At 40.0% G+C, this 20,115-nt stretch overlaps 1 protein-coding gene across 2 annotated transcripts in view; it reads right to left on the bottom strand.

The window, feature by feature from the left end:
- The window catches only part of dlc1 (DLC1 Rho GTPase activating protein), an 85,556-nt gene that overhangs the window by 55,292 nt on the left and 10,149 nt on the right, over positions 1–20,115 (bottom strand). For both annotated transcript variants that reach the window (XM_076884897.1, XM_012918699.4), the window contains exon 5: positions 5,682–5,715. In XM_076884897.1, coding sequence (XP_076741012.1) covers positions 5,682–5,715 — 34 coding nt within the window. The remainder of the gene's footprint in view (positions 1–5,681; positions 5,716–20,115) is intronic.

Below are 20,115 nucleotides of genomic sequence, written 5' to 3'. Positions count from 1 at the left end.
GCTATGGATGAAAATTCCTCCAGGATTATTTAAGATAAAGAATATATTTAAGAGGATATACACCTCTTTGAAAATGATAATAAAGAGAATAGGGAGTGACATATCCAGAATGGCATCAATTGGTTACTTAGTTACCTCCGAACTTATCCATGTTTCTTATTTGAAGCAAAAACCAAAAAATATTTATTTCATGTGATGAAAGCCTTTGCAAAAAATATTCTCACATCCGATGTCTAAAACTAACTTTTTGGTTTCCTGACCAAGAGACAGACAAGCCAATCCACTGGCTAAGCATCGCAGAGATCAAATTTACATACATACATTTACATAGATATTTAGGTAATAATTATGTATGCAACCTTAAAGACATGGTCATTATTTGAAACAAATTATGAACAAACAGAAGGACCTGTATAATTCATATAAATCTACTTTGCTATTAAATGTATTCAAGAATGAAACCAACTTGATGGTTTTGTTAAACGTGATGTTTATCGACCTTCTATACACTCTCTGCAGTTACCCTGTTCCATTTACTCACCTTTGTGGTGGACAACCTCAGAGAATTACCCGCCAAATGGAAATTTTTACCCACATTACACCTGTTACCGGCCCTTCACACAGGGAGGTAGAAGGTAAGTGCCAGAAAGGTCAGAGAGTGTTTTTTAAACCACAACAGAACTTATTACCTCAACCTTAACCTAATGTCATGAGTTTCTATAAATGGTGACATTAAAAATAAAATACAACCAATATCAAAAAGGTTTCTTTATGCAAAAAGACTAAAAAAAGACAATTTTCTTTTACGTCACAACAGCAGGTAGCTCCAAATGTTTGATTTTGCTGATGTTTTTTTCCTGATGCAACCCCAAAGGGATTTGTGTCTCTGACTGGGATCAAGCCTAAACCCATTACCAAAAAACTAAAATAAAAAATCAGTGACAAATATAAATTTCTCACCATCCATGTAGAACATTTACTCGGCAGCTTCCATGATAGTCTTCTTCTTCTACATACGTTGCATGTATTGTGGGTACTGAATCAATAGCTGTTGAACAGCTATAATAAGACTGATGACGCAAGGCCTCTTTCACCTCTTCTGGCTTATTTCTATAGAACAGGGGAGACTTTTGTTGTTGTAGGTTCGGGAGTTTCAGGAGGAGTTCCTGTTGTAAATTCCCCTTCATGTGTGGTTTCCTTTTCACAGTAAAGGAGATGGATGCCCAAAGAAAGAGCTCTCAAAATTCACAGGAGGAACACTTACTGTAATACAATATGATTCAACCAGAAATCTGAAGTAGCAGAACAGTGAAAGATCAAATGCTTCCAAACTTTTTTAAAATTCCAAACTATCCCAGATATCCTTTGACATCAAGCATGAGGAAACTGGATTATGTACATTCAAAGGGAACAGTTGTGATTTGCAGTTGTAAATCTTTCCACCTCAGACTCAAAAGTTTGAAATATAAACCAACTCAGCTGCAGTATGTTACACTACAGGTCTCCATACAGGAAGTAAAGGAGAGGGTGTCAAATGGGAGGGGAGAGGAGGGGCTGGTTGGGGGGGGGGGGTTAGGCCATCAGAGACGGATGGGGGAGGCCAGGAATGTGACCTTGCACAAACACATTGACTCCTGTACTTGGTATGAAGTGGGGAGGGCAAAAAGTGGGATAAGGCAGACTCAATTAAAGAAGAGGAACAAGCAGCAGAAAACAAACATCAGTCATGAGCTGCTGTTGACTTGGCTCCAAATACGAAGAGCTTGTTTACATCTGTCAGAGCGCTTTCTCAGATGACAGCGCTGCCGTTAAGAGGGCACGCAGCTGCAGGAAAGAGGCAATTGTCGCAAATGAGAAAAGCAAGTTGTTCAACTCTGCTAACTGTGATGTTCTCTGAATTAAGTGGGACGCTGTGTGGGAACGTGGTCTGTTGGAGCCAAAATGATCAGTCACAAGATCTGCAGAGAAAACGTGATCCTTAAGACACCATCTGTGCTCAGAGGACTGATTTACTTGTTTGCACAGATGACTAAGTCTGTCACATATTCCTCACAGATACACCATATTTCTAAGAACTTCTACTAAAGGAAAAAAAATAGAAAAATATACTTAAATTTCTTTTTCCCCCCGTTTTATTAGATGAGTGGATCAGTTCTGTCTCTTTTACACAATAAGCCTTCTGTCTATTTATTGAGCCTTGTTCTGCTGAAGGTGTATTCCTCTTAAAAGGGAATTTTTCCTTCCCACTGTCACCAAGTGCTTGTTCACAGGGGTCACCTGCTTGGTGTGGTGTTTTTCGCTTATTGTAAAGTGTATTACTTATAATATAATAGACCACTTTGAGGCAACTGCTGTTGTGATTTGGTGGCGTATAAGTCAAACTATTAAATATAGTTAAAACATCTTTTTAGCTGCTTCTTTCAGATTCAAATCTTCACATGAATCATATTGACATTACAGATCAGAAACTATTGACTTTATCCACACGCTGATATCTTTTCACTTGACCAGACGGCTGTGCCTTCAAAAGGGAGTTTTTTTGATGTGAGATTTTCTAATGATTCATTCTGGGTTCCCCACAATTTAACGCTCAGGTCACTTCTAATAAACAATTATCTTACCATCAGCCGTAAATACCAGTAACATCACTGTAACTGGAAAGAATAGTGACTAACAGGGAAACAGGGAAAAAAAACAGCGCCAGACAGACATGATGAGGCAAGTTATTCACAGTCGGAGCATGAAGAATCCCACTGAGGGTATCTAACCCTCCAGTTTCCTTATTCTTCTTATCGCCAACTGCTAGCCAAGACACGTAGGTCCAGGTAAAAAGCCGGGATTTGACCCTGCTATTGGTTGGATGCCCATCATTGTGTTTTATATTTGCACTGGTTTATATTTAGATCAGTTAGGCAGATCATGGTGCCTCTAAACTCAACTACAGCCAAGAAAAAAACACAGAAGACAGACCGACTTTGCTATCAGTAATCTGCAACGTGGATTTCTGACATGTTTACAACATTGCAAGTTTTCACATCAGTGAACATTCAGTTTAAGCTTGTGTGTTATTACCCTCAACAGTGTCTATTATTATCAAACTTAGTTTGGATATCAAGTTATATTGTGGATCTGGATCCCATTCAGCAAAGAACCTGGATTCGTTTCATTTTGTAGGCAGCACATATTATCTTGTTTTGGCAAGACCACTGTCACTGGTTCAAATAACAGAAGCTGTTGTTTGAATCATAAACAATAAAAATGCCAACATTTAGCTTTTTTTGTTACTTTGTGCTCTATCTGCTACACTCTGTCTTCTCTGTCTTCAAAAATTAAAACACCATCATTTAGCTGTTAGCTATTTTCTCTTTAGCTTGCAAATTATGAAATATAGATAATCAAATAATTTAGGATATTGGTAAAAAAGATTTGTTTTCAGTAAGATAATTATCATTACTGTACTGGATACGGATTTAACCAAGTGCTATAATAAACAATTATGTTTTTCTGCTTTCACATTTCAGTTTCTGGTTATGACATGGAGGGCGATGTCTACGACATTTCTAAGTCATAAATTGGCAATAAAGGTTACTCCCAGATGATCCAATAGTACTGTAAGAAAAGCTTCACAGTAGCTAACCCTAGTTGTTAAACCTCACCCAGCCATACCAACTATGTGCTACCTTAACCTGCTCAAATAAAGAGCAGATAAAGGAGTGCTTGAAGTGTTCAGGCCTACAGCAGAAAGCATTAAAAATATTAAATCCTCCAATATAGGCTGTCTTTGCTGTTTTCCTTGTGTTTTTACTCCACGAGGCAAGTCTGTCAGCTTCCTATCTTTTATCCAAGAAAAAGTTGCCTCTGAAGATAAACAGAGGCTTTTTTTGTTTAACAAAAATTGCCTCTTTGTTATAGTAATAATACATTTGTGGTAATGAATAAATAAATGAATAAATCTGAGTGTATTCTTAGTTTCAGCAGCATAACATACACATCGCATCTCTCACCTCATCATGACTGTCCTTATCCTCCAATGGTATGCGGTATGTCTTGTGTCTTTTCTTGCTATTACAGTTAACTGGTACTTTGCAGGCCCTGTAAAATCAGGCAATAACCAGCAGGACAGGAGCTGTAGCTCTGCAGAGCAACAGACACATGGTCTTTGTGCGCAGCCAAGCCATAACACTGGCTAAGGTACATCCAGTGCCACAGGCAGGTCATCAACCGTGCCATTAGGGAGCATGGACTGTGGAAACGTCTTGTTGATCACTAGTGAGCTTCTGTTGTTGCACACATAGTAAAATTAACCATGAATGAGCTGTCTTTCATAGCAGTGCAGCAGGAGCCTTCAGGGCATGGCGTGTGATGTAACACTGTCAGAAATGTGTCATTCCAAGAGGCCTTAAATGCTGGCGATACAGAGAGGGCTTTGAAGTGCCACAATGAACACTGGGCCTTGTGCACCCCCCCCCCCCCCCCCCCCAAAAAAAAAAAAAAAAAAAACCTCCCATTGTAACCCCATCCTCCCCCTCCATCCACATCCACGGGCCCTATCACACAGACGCAAAGATTGAGGTTACATAACTTGCTTACAGGGAGTCAGAGTGATTTAATTTAAGAAAAATGAAGAACAGACTTTGACCCCATTGAAGCTGCCAAAGTACTTTTTTTCCCCAAGCTTTAACTTAGAATGCAGGTAGCACTCACATATGCACAGCATGCACACACACACAGACACAAGGACATATTTGGGACATTTTCCATTCAATAGTGGTATTAATTAGAGAGAGAAAGGGACAGACAGAGCAAGCCTGAGTGAGGACTCTCATCAGGCTTTGAGACAGCAGGGGGCAATATGAAAGCCTCATCTCCTACGTCGAACCACCTCTCCGGTATTGTTTACCAGCATACTGACGACATGGGGGGGGGGGTGTTTAATGAACACTGCTCCCCTGCCGTCTGTCTGCAAGTAGGTCTGTACATCCACAGTTTCCTGTGCACTATGTGATAGAGAGTGGAGGGAGCATTCACTACAGATTTGAGTTTTTTCTTTAGATCGATTCATAATAAAGTGGCCCATTGGGAGAATTGCAATGTAATGATATAACATGTCAATAGAAATAAGTCTTTTCATCAGATTCATTCATTCAGAATAGATTATTTGTATTGCTAAATTATTCGATAAATATTGCTTAGAGAAACTTGTGTGCTGCTGTATGTATTTGATATAAGATCATTATTTCTATTTGCTTTTTCCCCCCATTTTTCTTTTTTATACAGAGTCTGGAAAGTGAGGGCAAAAGGTAAACGAGGGAAAGGTTCAAAGTTTTGGGCACAGACTCGACATCCAGTCTGGCTCTTATCTCGGAAAGGCGACAGGCTTGATGGTTTCGTAGATGAGTCTAGGATCTTATCTACACTCATATCCAGAGCCTCATAGCACCACAGTCTGTCCTTGTTCAGTCAAACACTCCACCTTCTCTCTCAGTACTTTGCAACGGATCCATCGCAAATTGTCAAGAATCTCCTCACATAAACCACTTTAGGCGCAGACCAGACACACTGAAGACAACTTTCACAACTTCTACGTGACCGAAAAATGAACAAGGTAAAAAAAAAAAAATTATAATAAGATTCTCATCTAGGCAGGCACAAATGATAATGAAAAAACAGCAAGCACTTACCAGCTTTTTCTTTCTCAGGAACAACGGGGGTGCTCTGGGAAAAAGAGGAGAAAAAAAGATTATAGTCACGATAGCTTGGCTATGATGCATTTCCATGATACTTGATGCCACGGAGTGATTCACACAGGAAACTCGCTTGATTTTTCTTAGCACTTGTAAGCATTCCTAAATAAACCTTGACCTAGAGAGTGTAATTAAAATAAGCATTCATCCTGTGTTATTCCAGTGTTTCAGCAGCTACTTATTTCATTCCTTTACATGTTATCCCTCTTATTTGAGGAGCATCTGCAGTTTTATAAACCAGTGTTTTAACACGAGCTCAGCAAATTGTATGTATTTGCTGAACTGCTTGTTCGTGTCGGTCATCTGGCTAAAGAGAAAAGCATGCCAGTCATTGCATAAAAATAAGTGTTGATCTTCGGTATTAACCATATATGCTTCTAAGAATCTTGCCTAAATGGAGCGTATAATTACACCACATTGTTTCATGACATACCAGGTTTGAGATACCAGGAATGTGGTTGCCAAAACCCAATATGCATAATTTTATGATGTGTAAACATTTTAATAAATGGTTACAGTAGATAACAAACCTACCAAAGAATTCTGAAAAAACCACATCATTAAAAGTGTTCACACAGCACACTTTCCTGTGAGTTAATGTTGATTCAGCTCTCACGTAGGTCGTCTGGAGAGACATTACTGATAAAATCACAACACATTTTGTAGCTGTAGTAGATTCTTATTATTCTAGTTGCTTAATATGACCTTTTTTGGATTTGTTGCAGGTTTTAGAAAATAATGCTGCATCAACAACCTTTCTGGGTAAAAATAGAACAGTCTGTGTGTCGTTTCAGTGGTAAAGTGCATGTGTGTCTGCACGTGCGTAGAGTGGAGCATTCAGCTGGAATGTAAAGGTCTTTCTTGGTGCTGACTTTTGACCTCAGGGTCTTTTGCTGATCTCCACACCCTGACCTGTTTAATCCAAACTCCCCTGGAAGAGATCAGACAAAGTAAGCAGGACCATTCTTACAATGCTCTCACACTGCCCAGAGAAGAATTCTGTTTTCATAAAGTCTAAACATTGTGATATTATATGCGATATGATATTTGTATTAGGATGAGTTTACAACTCAATGTTTATTTTCCCCTCAGAAATAGCTAAACAGCTTTAATGATGTTTAAGTATGCTGTTACAACTTTGACCTCTTTCATTCCATCCTTCTTTTAGAGCGATAATGCCTCAAATGGCACCAAAATTCAAATTAATCACATTGAGTGGAAGCAAAAGAAATGAATCATTCTTGTTTCACCTTCAGGTGATTAAAAAACAGCAGAAGTTAGAAAACGTCAGCCAAGAGACCAAAGGTTGTGTCCTGTCTGAGAGCTTGGTTTCACTTATCACTCACTGATTTGTTTCATTTTCACTCGCTTATTAGTTTAGGTTTAGACACCAAAATCTACTTGGACAGGTTTAGGAAACGCATGTTGTAAAATAACACTTTCCTATTGCATTTAAATGTGATGCCAAGGGTGCACCCATATGCAATGAGTTTGGAGTGAAAGACCTATCCTACTAATGCCTAAACCCACATTGTGGCACAAATACCACAGGACAGCTGGCTGGAAACATGTAGTTTGGGTTAACAGTTGAGGCAATTGCCCACACACTCACTTTGGCTGAAGAACGATCACATTCTGTTCTTCCGAGAGTCCTTACTCAGTGATACTGGCATCAGAGATTGGCATAAGGAGTCCTTTGGTGATGTGCCATAATGGACTCAAAAAAATGAAGATCCTTTAAAGAGTGACTATTTCCTTAAGAAAAAACTCCATTCAAGAAAGAAGATATTTAGTGTTTCCCTAAAAGACCAACTTGTAACTTGTGTTTTATCCTTTCTGTACCATCCGTAAGGTTGGGAAACACGTTACCTTGTAAACATATTTCATTTCAAACATTCTGGACTAATGCTGCATTTCATTTACCTCAGAGATCGGGTTTCAGAGCTGTGAGTGATTTCACTCATGAATTGAGCAAGTTTTAGTAGCAAAGTCAGTTGTTTTACTTCCTAGCAAGGTAGAACTATTCATGCATCACAAGAAATACAGCGCAATGATGCTTTTTTGCACGTAAAAGATCTCCAGCGTGATCATGGAAAGAGCCTAGTCAGAGCTCTGCGTATGGCTTATTTATCGAGTTAGAAATACACAATAGTGGCTGTACAGTTTTAAATCTTTACTGTTTGACTACTGCATATGTTCACGACTGCCATCATGTCTTGTTAAGTCAGTGTTGGTGGGGCTGCTCTAACTATTCGAGTTGGAAATTTGATTTGAGGGGGTGTTCCAGTTGGAAATTCTGACTAGGAATTTTGAAATTGAGCTGGAATGCACTACAATGCAATACGATGCCTCTATCATCATTTATCACATGTAATTTTTGGATGACGAGATACCGCAATAAGCTTACAGAGAACCGGCGTTACGCTAGTAACCAAATAATTTCCACTGTTTCCTGAAATTTGATGTCAACACTAAACTTTACAAATCTGATTAATACAAACTCCCGGCCTTGTAAATGTTTCTTTTTTTCTCTGTTAGTATGAGCACAATATATTTTGCCATAAAGGGAGCATTACTTTGATTATTAATCACTTTTAATTTCATTGGCATCAGGCTGCAGTACGGTCACATTCAAGAAAGAAACATGACTAATCATTACAGAGCAAAAAATATGGCTACAGGCGATTTGCTCCTCCAGTCTCAGAGGCAGCCCCTGTATTTTATGACTGAATAACCACAGGTATGACACGGTCTGGCGAGTATGAACACAATGGCTGCTCTTATGCACGAGTTTGTTTTTGCTAACGTGTTTGCTGATTCACGCTGGATAAATGAATTATCTTGGTCCTAAATCCAGTTTTTAGAATCCAACGAGTGAATTATCTGCTCACACATAGTTTAAACTAAAATCCACACAAAATCGTAACTAGATTTTTATCTGGCGATGCATTTGTTTATGGTTGTTGAGTATGCATGTGTACGTGTTTATGTCTGCACATGTGTAACATATCATATGTGTGCTGAAACAGCAGTAAATCATTTGTCGGTCACTTTCAGACGTAACACGGGTGAAGTTTCCTCTGTGGACAAACAGCTTCACAATTTATTGCTAATTAACAGCCTAAAAAAGACACCAGGGAGAAGCTGAAGGCTCCTGTCATTAAATTATCCGGAACAAACAGAACATCAGCAGTGAGGTGATGCCAGACATACATTTATACTCAGTGCTGTTTCAGCTGTTGCACACGGGTAATATTAGCTCTGCTTTTTCAGCCACAATGTTTTGTTACAGGAAAACATTATGAATGGTATGAGACTCAGCTAAGATAACACAAGCCACCTGCTCCATTTTTGCCTTTTCATCAGCTGGATATAGGTTAGAAACAGTATTTATTATTCTTGTTTCGCCACAATATACAATTTTATTTGAAATACTACCAAAATGCCAAAATATATCCTCAAACAGCGTTTTATATTTAAACAGCACCACATTAACTCAGATTTTGTACATGTACAAGACATGTTATTCCTTTATATTGTAGCAAAAAGGTTCTTTTTAAAAAAAATCTGAATGGCTAATGTTTTGTATTTTCATCTACAACTCTGAAGGATGGAAATATGGGAGGTCTGTGTGGCTTCTCTGTTTAGGTCTAACAAGACATTTCAGTTCACCAGTGCACCCATCTTATTGTGTAAACACGACACCACGGGTTCCTTTCAGTGACCCATGAGATCACTTACACACAGTGTAAACCTCAGCTTTCACGTACTGTTGCGTTTCACTTTATGATAGCAATTACAGATAATGAATACATTTAGAAATATGTTCATATATTTATGAGAACAAGAATGTTAACGAATACACATAAGTACCAGTGATTTCACTGCACCACACTCACATATTTTCTTAATGCTTTTCTGTTCTCCCCCACTCTGCATGCCACAGTGCAGGTTCTCCCAGTGTGGGGTCGCCCAGGCCGTGTCAAGTGTCCACTGGGGAGCTGCAGGCTGCACAGCACACAGGCATCAGCTGCCTCATTTACTGCCACTAATTTACTGGAAGTGGTTGGTGTTGGGGCACAAGGGGTACGGTATGCGTCTGCCTCACATGAGTATGTAGTGGCCTGCAAGCATGCGTGCCTGCATGATTACACACTGTAGGGTTGTTAATTAGGGTCATTACTCTAAGCAGCAGGCCGGTGAAATTGTTTTTGTCTTGGTTTGGGTTTTTTTTCTCCAACAAATCACTTTTAGTGAATACATTTCAAAAATCCAGGTATGAAACTTTTTTTGTATTTATGTATGTATTTACTTTACTAAACATTCTGGATATTTTGATTGGAATAGTATGGAGAACTTTGACACTTAATATTACTGCCTTACTCTAAAAGCTGTTCAGTTATTCTAATGTTTGTTAAGTGCTCCTGGCAAGCAGGAATCAGGTATATATTTTTAAAATATTTATCTAACTATTTGTAGTATATGTCCCCAGAACAGATGCTTGTGACACCCTTTGATATCAAAATTCTGGAAACATGATGAAAACACAACAGAATTTGTTCTTGTAGTAGGAGGAAGCAATAGTGGAGTTCACTGGGAACAGGAGAACTGAGTAAAAAACTCCAAAGATTAAACAAATATAGCATGAGAGCAGAGAAAGATGCAGTGGACACTTTTCATTGCTTTTAACACTTGTTTTCACCTCAGCTTTTTGTAATGTTAGAACTTCACCCTTCACTCTTTCTTCCTGTCCTTTGTGCTGGTGTAACAAGTGAAGTTCCCCAGTGTGGAGTTGTTGGTCAGTCATTTCTGCAACTGACTGACCAACAACAGCACAAGCAAGCATGGCCCAAGGCCGGTTGTAGCACTTACTTTGTACACTCTCTCCATCTGACAACAGAGCTTTGCGAGCTGGAGCAGAGTTACATGCATGTTACCTCTGCTGGACCATCCTTGTATAATGGAAATATGGGAGGTCCTATTCACCAGGGGTCGCTACAACGGATGAATCCCGCAGGTTTGATTTGGCAGATTTTTAACACCAGACGCCATTCCCGAGGCGACCCTCTCTCACTTGAAACAGGGCACTGCACAGCTACAAGCATTTTACCTCATGTCATACTTTGCATGGTTGTGTGTGTGATAAATAAAATTTGAATTTGAACATTCACATGTTATATGAATATGTTAATTACAAACCTTCAATGTAAATAAGTGTTAAATAAATGGTCTGCTACAACAATGCTGGTGATAAAAAATTACTTTTTAATACAGGAGTTTACGTTAAAGTACATGGGTTTGGTGCTGTTACCAACTACTACATTTCTGGTATTGTGACATCAGCCCTGCTTCTGACATTCATCTGGTTTGGGACGTCGGTCCGTACTTGCCCAGATTTTCTGGTAATGAGAGGGGATTACAAAACCACTCTTAACCCTCCTGGAATGCTCGCAGACTCATTGGAGCGTTCTCAATAATATATAGCTTGTCTGATATTTAAGAGTTAGAATTTAGATGATAACAACTGCAGTTACACTGGGACATCCACAACAGCCAATGTGAGAAAATGTACAACTAGACAAGTGAATGGGAAGAGGTATGAAAGGTAAGATGCTAAGGACATACGAACGAACAACCAGTAATAGGTGTGTTAATCAGCATCAGACACCAACCTGTCAACCTATTTTCAAGGAAAAAAAATGGCTAGATGAGTCAAATAATGTGTTACTTGTGTAACAGACTGACCACTTGAGAAAAATGAATGCTATCTTTAAAGAGGCTTTGAAGCATGGCCGATGCTTCCTCACAGATGGTCTGCTGCCTGCTGAAGAGACGTTCAAAGCCTGGGTTCAGTAACTGAAAGGTTAATTTATCTTGTACTATGGAAACATGACAGCTTATAGACAAATAAGTAAAGACTTTCAATACTCAGTCCTAGTAACAAATATTATTTTGTCTCTTAGTAATGGCCCCTCATTGTGTGTGGCATGCCTTTCTGTGTGAGTGAGGTAGTCAGAGTTGTTAAGCAAGCCACTGGCATGTGGCTCTTGCACAACAAACCCAAGCAGTCCACCAGGCCTGTTCCAACCCCACCGCCAACCTCTCATCCCCACCCCCCTCCAGCACTGCAGCTGCAGTGTGTGTATGAGTGTGTGTGTGTTTGTGTGGATGTGCGAGTGTGTGTGACCACCCATGGTTTGTGCTGGCCAAGGATTAGGGGGCTCAGGCAAACCCAAACTTTTTTCTCAGCCACTTAACGCGAATGGCTAAATCGGTGCAGATGGCTTATGCCCAGGTAAGCTTGAGTCTCCAGCACTAGATGCTTAAGGTGTGTGTCTGACAGAGGAAAGAGAAATGCATCTGACTGTGTGTGCGTGCTTTCCTAGGAACATTGGAGATGTTATCTGGAACTCACTGTATTTTGACTGGCATTCATGTGCTCTTTTTGCCCTGCATTTACAAAGGAATTTATTCAGAGCCCAAGACTCCATGTGTGCAGGGAAACGTGGGAAACAATTTCATTTAACCTTCTCCTTTCCAGAAAAGCCCCCCTCCCACACACACAGTTATCCACCCCACACATTTTCTCCTTTCTCCCCTGCATCCCCTTCCCTCATTTTAATAGTCTCCATATGTCACACTTAGAATGTGTCAACAGGAAGTGATGCGATGACTTGGTTTAATGATCCACTGGAACATTTCTTGTAGAAAAAGTATAGTAGCGTCCAGATGTTGGATTTAACAGTGACCTCGCAAAACGAGGTGATGCTTGAAAATGTCTCTGTGACGTTTACTGTGATCTTTTAATGCAGTAAAAAGCTCAAGTAAAACCTACAGCACGAATGGGTGCACTTTCAGTCTTTAGCTGTGTGACGAGGTTAATGATTTCACCGTACAACCTGTGCACTTACTCACATTCACACACATGCACGAGACTGCCAGCTGAGACTTTGTTCCCTCGCCCAACCTTGAGTCATGAGTTATGTTCTGTACGTGCTGATGTCCACTGAAAGGGAGTAAGAGAGGGTGAGATGTGCACAAACGCAGACAGCCCCATACATCTGACTCTGTTTACACACGTAAGCCAAAGCAACGGACTTCTGGTTTCAGGCGCTGTTGTGGAAGGGTTTAGTGGTGGAGCGTAAACTGTGAACTGTTCAGTGGCCCTTGGATTCCATCACCAGACAAGACAATAACTCTTCACTTGTCCGACCAGGACCGTTTTTCTCCCAAAAGGAAAATGTTTTATTTTTCTCTCTTTGAATAATGCCATTGCTTTACCTCATATGAGTAAAGCATTAAGGAAACCACTTTATGCATCTTAAGGGACAATAATCCTTTTCATGCTTGTTGTATGACCAAGCCTAATGAGAGCAGCAGAACCAGAGCAAGCAGGTGCCAAAAAGAATCTGAGCTGAAAATGTGCAAAGTGAGAAATATGATTTTAAAAGTTTTAATTTTTACGAATAAAGAAACCGATAAGGTGCTATGAAAGCAGGCAGTCTAATGTATATGTTTTGACAAGTAGAACAAATAACCACACCTTAGGCATATGTTTGAACATGCAGAGCATATACTGATGCAGCTCTTTTCCCTCCATTTTTTGGTTCTTTCAAAACAGAATGGTTGGCACCAGATCGAGGCATACGCACAATCATATCTAAAACTAATTAATCACTCTGTAAGCCTAGTTATTGCTTTTTGGATTGTACTCTAAAGTAGCTCCACAAAGGGCAATGTGAAAAAAGTGGGATAAAAAGTTCAGAAACCACTGATTAAGCCACACAAACTAGTTTTATAATTTTAGTTTTACATCTCTACAGTGTCACTACGCTCATTAAGGCACTAAATATGTCACCTGCTTCTTCTCACCAGGTCACATTTGTGGGTTATGGACCAGAGTTAATAGGGATAAGCTAAGATCCCAACTGCAACAACAATGCTGCCCACAGGATTAGGTGCTGACATTTTTAAGGACAAAGCTGAGAGTAGGTTAACAAGGGGGATTAGAATATCCTCTGCACAAGATTATGGTGGCCCTGTGCTGTGGCAAAAACAGCTACTCGATCGCGGGGGTCACGGTTTTGTAACATCTACTTTAGGTTTAACCATTCGCTTTTCAGGGCACTACATCCAGTCAAAGAAGGTCACTCAAGTCTCTTCTCTTGCATGACCTAACTGTAAACCCCTCACCTGTACAACTTCAAATGCCACAAGCACATCTAGCTATAAACACAAAACACCAGTGGGCTGCATTCCTTCCTTAAGATATTAAGGAAAGCTGAAGAATTGAGCAAGAGGTTCAAGTATCTCTTGACTGAGGTAATCTAACTTCAAGGCAAATACGGATGGAAAACAAAAAAATGCAAACACACGCTTGACTTAAACGTCCCAATTAAAACCTCAAACCGCACGCCCCAGTGAGTGTATCTTGAATTGCACCTGGTTTTACAGTGGGTTCATGTGTGCGTCTGTGTTCCTGAGACGCTGTTTATTTGTTCTGTGATTTACTGCACTTCATTATCTGTGTATCTGTAGGGGTATTTCCAGATGCCTGCATTTTACAGTCATCCTCATGATTTAGTGTCAACAAGTACCATCATCTTGCAAATATTTGCTACACGTTCTGCAGTGTCCTCTATGAAATCGATTCACGCTTCAATTCACTGACTCAGTGCGTTCCACGATACCAATAGTGAAGCGATTTTTTTAATGTAATTATGGATGAAAAAGTATGATTCATTTAAGTAAAAAAAAAAAAAAAAAGCAGCGATATCCATATGGAGGCAGTAAATCGCATTGATGATTGGGCTGGTGTGATTTGGGGGCGGTGCCACGACATGTTATTATAAAAACAGAGAGTTGCCGTTGAGCTGAGTGTGTAAACACTAAGAATCATGTGATATTTGACATTCATGACACTGCTGAAACAGAGCACTCCTTCTGTTAAAGAGTTAAACACATCAAATGCGTCAGGCTCATGTATGTGGACAATACCAATATCTCTAAAATACACCATGTGTTGTGCTTTCTATTAGAGTTTCACTTGTGATTATATTAATATGATATTATGGGGTGGCTGCAGCTCAGGAGATAGAGCAGGTCATCTACTAATCGTAAGGTTGGTGGTTTGATGCCTGGCTACTCCAGTCTGCAAAATGTCCTTGGGTAAGATCCTAACCCCAAGTTGATTTGTGATGGATAGTGAACATTGGATAGAAAGCACTTATGTTTCTGTAAGAATTAATCCTTTAGTTTGTATAATATCTTTAATCAAAATTATATTTTTAATGCTAAAATATCAATCATTGCTGTTGAATTGGGGGGCGGGGCTGGACCAGCTACCATAGGGCAAGAGGCAGGGTCCACCCTGGACAGGAGGCCAGTCTCTTTCAGGACTAACACATAGAGACAGACCATTCACACTCACATTCACACCTATGGATAATTTAGAATTACCAACTAACCTAACCCCCGTAATTCCATGTCTTTGGACTGTAGGAGGAAGCCAGAGTGTTTACCCAGAGAGAACCCACGCAAACACGGGGAGAACATGCAGACTCCTCACTGAAAGGCATCTTGCCAGGACCTTCTTGCTGTGAGGCAACAGTGCTAATCACCGTGCCACCATGCTGCCCCGTTTTACAAAAGAGCAGAAAAAAATAGTTACACACAGTTAATATATTTTGATTACAATGCCAAATTACAGTTGTTTACTTAAAAATAGAATTTTAGTGGTTGAATGTTATGCACAATTCATTTCTTACTGAGTCCAAGGTGCTGGCTCAAATTTGGATATAAACGAGTTCAGATTGATAAATGATAAATAATGATACATTTTTATGAGTTTTAAATATGTTTTCGACAGTTGCTTTCTTGTTTTTGTGACAGGTAGTCTAATACATTTATTGAGCACTGAATCAATTCCCTTGGAGTACTTTATGCACTGCCTTTAGCCTTGATTCAACAGGAATTTCCTTATGGGGCATGAGGAGAAATTCATTTTCCACATCCTGTTCCAAACATAAGCCTTTTCTTTTTTCTTACCCTCTTTTTGGAAACCACAGCAGGTCCCTGTTTGTCTCCTTGTTACAGCTGTGCTCAGCAGAGAAGTGACCTTGAGGACAATGACACTACACAAAGCTGCTAGCATGGCCATGGCCAGAGCCACTGCTGGCAGCCCTTGACAGACTGAATGGTGACTGGTTTCATAGCTCCCTGACTCATTATGGCCTACTACAGCCTTTAAGCCAATACGTGGGTGGAATGTAGGCAAACATAATTATGCCTGTTGCCCATTGTGTCGACTATTGACCACAGACAGGAGTGGGAGAGAGTGGGAGTAAATGTAAAGATAAATAAAAGGCAGTGAAAGTAGCAAAATACTCAGACTTTTATCTGCCTGGGACGTGGAGAAGGTGTGGTCTGGATGTAGGATGTTTGGGGACTGCGAGGCTGCCAAACCGGAACATGGAGGAAGGACAGAGCAGAGATCTGCCAGTGACCTTAGCACGCAAACCACAGCACTTCTATTGTCCACCAGACAGATAAAGAGCCATGTTCATACATAACCTACTGACAGGGAGTAGAGTCTTTCCGTCATTCTGAAATAGAAATATCTCTCAATCAATCATCCCTCCCAGAAAAAAACAAAACAATCCCATGAACCCAGATATGGAAACTTTTACTTTCTAAATTCACTGGCAGTGAAACCAGAGGTAAAATTGAATACTGTTGCTATGGAGATAGAATACAGATCCAAACATACGGTCAAAGGTCACCGCTCCATGGAATGTTCACCGAAGACGGATGAGAGGTGGTGCCCGCCAGCACCTTCCCTGTCATCGTGTGCATGACATGGGAAACACCCCTGTGCTAAATTTAATGGGCAGTTATGCGATTTGTTCAGCAGCTTCTGTGTTACATGCCTTACTCATGGGAACTGTCGCTGCCCAAGGTGACTGATATGTTGTTTCCGACTAAAAAATTAAAAGGCAGGTGGATAAGGGTCAGCAGGCTCCGCCTGCCTCTGTGACTTGGCACATCCTTTGCAGCGGCAGAGCCCTAAAAATAGTCTCATAACAAATACTTCTTGCACTGCGGATGGTGCAGTAATGTCACTACAGAGTGCTTATCTACTCTAATTTTGGACAAATAAATACTCATTTTTATACTAGGATTGTATTAGTTGAAAATTATTACACCTGTTTACTGGTTTAAGATGGTCAAGCATGAATAATTTTATACTTTTTACTGTTCTAGTCCTTTATAATGTAAAATGAATGCTCTTGTGACTTTTAGAAAACAGTTGATGAAACCAACTTGTAATGTAATCAGTGCATAATCATCAAACCAAAAAACAAAAATAATCATTATTTACAGCCATGAATACAATATACATTTGAATCAGTGTACCCACTAGTCTATAAACCAAATAAAACCCACCTGTTGCAACACAATAATGCAAGCTAACCAACAGTTCAAGACACCTGCCACACTAAGCAAGTAATATAAACCTGCCAACAAAAACACTCAGAGTAAAGAATAGCAGTTCCAGCATAAGAACAAACACCTGCTGCAGCACAACATCCGCTAAGTGTTCGGCTCACATTCTATGCAAGAATAACAGCCACCTGCTGGAGGCTAACAATACCCACCGTCTAAACTTGCAAGGAGCCAAGAATGCATTCGCATGAACCCAATACCTTATCCACAGCAGCAAAGGAATGATACTGCGCATGCCAAGTGAATGTCCACTCATCACAAACAGATACAACCCCATATCACCTTTAGCGTGGTTACGTAAAGGTCGGGACAGCATGAGACAGTGCTTCAGTAGATGCGGTGTGTTTACACCCGAGTGTTGCACTGTGTTTATGGAGGTGTCATGGGGATAGTGTCAGCACAAACACCAGACACATCTTGCATAATCCAGCTGAAGAAATGGAAGGAATGTTAATGCAAAAATGATAAACACTTTACTTTTAGCACATCCTGCACAAACATACACACGCAGAAACGCATGCATGTCAGCGATGAGAGTGTCACTCTTTTTCACCACAGCTTTCCTGATGCTTTGATGTACATGTGGGAATCACAGAGAATTCAGAAAGAATTAGAACTGCAGTTAGACAGTTATTTCAAATCATACTATGCCCATATTTTACTTTCTCAGATGGTCCAGACTGTGCTCTAATTGCTTCAGCTTGGCTCCTCTCTCTCGTAAATTACAAAAGCGTGCATGGTAGCGTTTTACCTTCAGTCAGGCTGCGCTCACCCCCCGGTTTGCTAAAGAGATATGTTGTTTGCTCTGTCCTGTGTAAACTTGCAAATACCTTCCTGACTGATGTCAAGAGATGCTCACGGCAACATGTACAAATGTTGGTGAAAAAGCGATGCAGAAAAGGGCGAGAGATTTCCTAATAGGGTTATTTTTTTCCCTTTTAATTTTACAGCAGGCCTATCTGAGATTTTGGTTGTTTCAACATTTTTGTAGTGAGACAATACAAGGCTTGTTTTATGGGTATGACCTGATTGTTTGGATATGTCAATTTACTGTGTATGGGGCAACTAAAGTACAGGTACCTCCCAACTGTATATAATTCAGAGGCTTTTCAATAAATCCTATTATTCTATTGTAATGCTTAGATATTGGCGACAGTGTGTCAGAGGGGTGGTAATTAAACCTGATTACGATTTAGATGCCTTTTGTGATGATGCATTTGTACTTCTGGCAATTCAGTCAACACATGTACAATCTATAAAAGCTGTCATTAGTACAGAATAAAAGTTAATACTAGGAATTAGGATTAAGCTATTTCCTATTATAACCTGAGATTACACCCACACAAAAGAAAAATAAATCTTAGACAGTTGCCTCGTACTGCCTTTCCTGTAATCTCTATTTAGAGTTGCATGTGTGTTCATGTCTACAGGTAAGTGACAAGACTGTTGATAGTAGAAGGTTGTTTTGCAGTCTGAATTTATATTAGAGCAAACACTGGTTGCATGTCCTGGTAAGGAGTGGAAAAGTAACATCTCAAGTGCAATCTCAAAACTACCAGTTAACCAAAGTTATTATACGTAACTAAAGATAAAATAACAATTAAAACTATCCATCCATCCATCCATCCATCCATCCATCCATCCATTCATTCTCTTCCACTTATCCTTATTAGGGGCATCGAGAGGCTGGAGCACTATGCTAGCTACAATGGGCCCACCCTGGACGGGTCGCCAGAATATTGCAAGTCTAACACAGAGAGACAGGCAACCATTCACATCTATGGGCAATTTAGAATCATAAATTTACCTACCCATATTAACTTCATGTCTTTGGACTGTGGGAGGAAGCCAAAGTACTCAGAGAGAACCCACGAAAACATGAGGAGAACATGCAAACTCCACACAGAGAGGCCCTGGCCAGGTGGTGGATTCAAACTTGCAGTGAGGTGACATTGCTAACTACCGTGCCTCCATGCTGCCCCACAGTTAAAACCAGTTTTTACTAAATAAAATAAAAATAAAATGTTAGCCAAAGTTGTTAGCCAAAGAGTAAGCACTTATAATCCTTCGTTTTAAAAAATATCGTAACCAAGATTTACAAAACAGGCTTTATTTTTTATCTACTATGACTCAAAATGTGTCTAAGGCCAGAAACCCAACAGGAAAGTGTTCCCAAAGGTCAAATCAGAAATCTGTTTATCTATACACTTCTTTAATACTTGAAGTCTTTTTGCAGCCACAGCCATCACCATCTGGTGGCCCTGAGATAGAATGCAGGTTTAACCCTTCTTCACTGGCTTCATTTTTCCACCCAGAAGCTTTGTTCATCTTTGATAAAGTCTACAGACCTGACAAATACCAACAACCTGTCAGTGTTAAAAAAATGAGTCTAAGCTGAACTGAAGCATTTAAAATAAATAAAAATAATCAAACAGTCTTGGCACAGATATCTGCTGGCTATATCAGAACCCCTGTCCTCTCCAGAGGCTGAACCCACCAGAAATAGCCAATAGGTTGCCAGATTGCCTTTCCTGTTTTCTTTTAGGAAAGGCCAGTGGATTTGTATTGTGTAGGTAAAAAGATTAAGTGGGTGTCACAACATTTTATGTCTGAAAGGACCCCTGCAACTATGAACTACTGAGATCCCCTTCACCAAGTCTTCATCTCTTTGGCCTCAATCAATCACTCCACAGGGCCACCACTGTAAAAGGCCTTCTATTAGGCACAGTGAAAGCTGTGTTTACCCAAGCCTAGTGAGTTACCTTGGGTTACTGTAGGAATGGAGGTTGTGGAAACTGCTGGCTACAGACATAATAAATCACACATCACTGAGGATGTTGATATGTACCCTTTAAATGAACCAAGA

The sequence above is a fragment of the Maylandia zebra genome, linkage group LG6, assembly GCF_041146795.1.
Source record: "Maylandia zebra isolate NMK-2024a linkage group LG6, Mzebra_GT3a, whole genome shotgun sequence".
NCBI lineage: Eukaryota > Metazoa > Chordata > Actinopteri > Cichliformes > Cichlidae > Maylandia > Maylandia zebra.
This window is presented reverse-complemented; position numbering and strand designations above follow the sequence as displayed.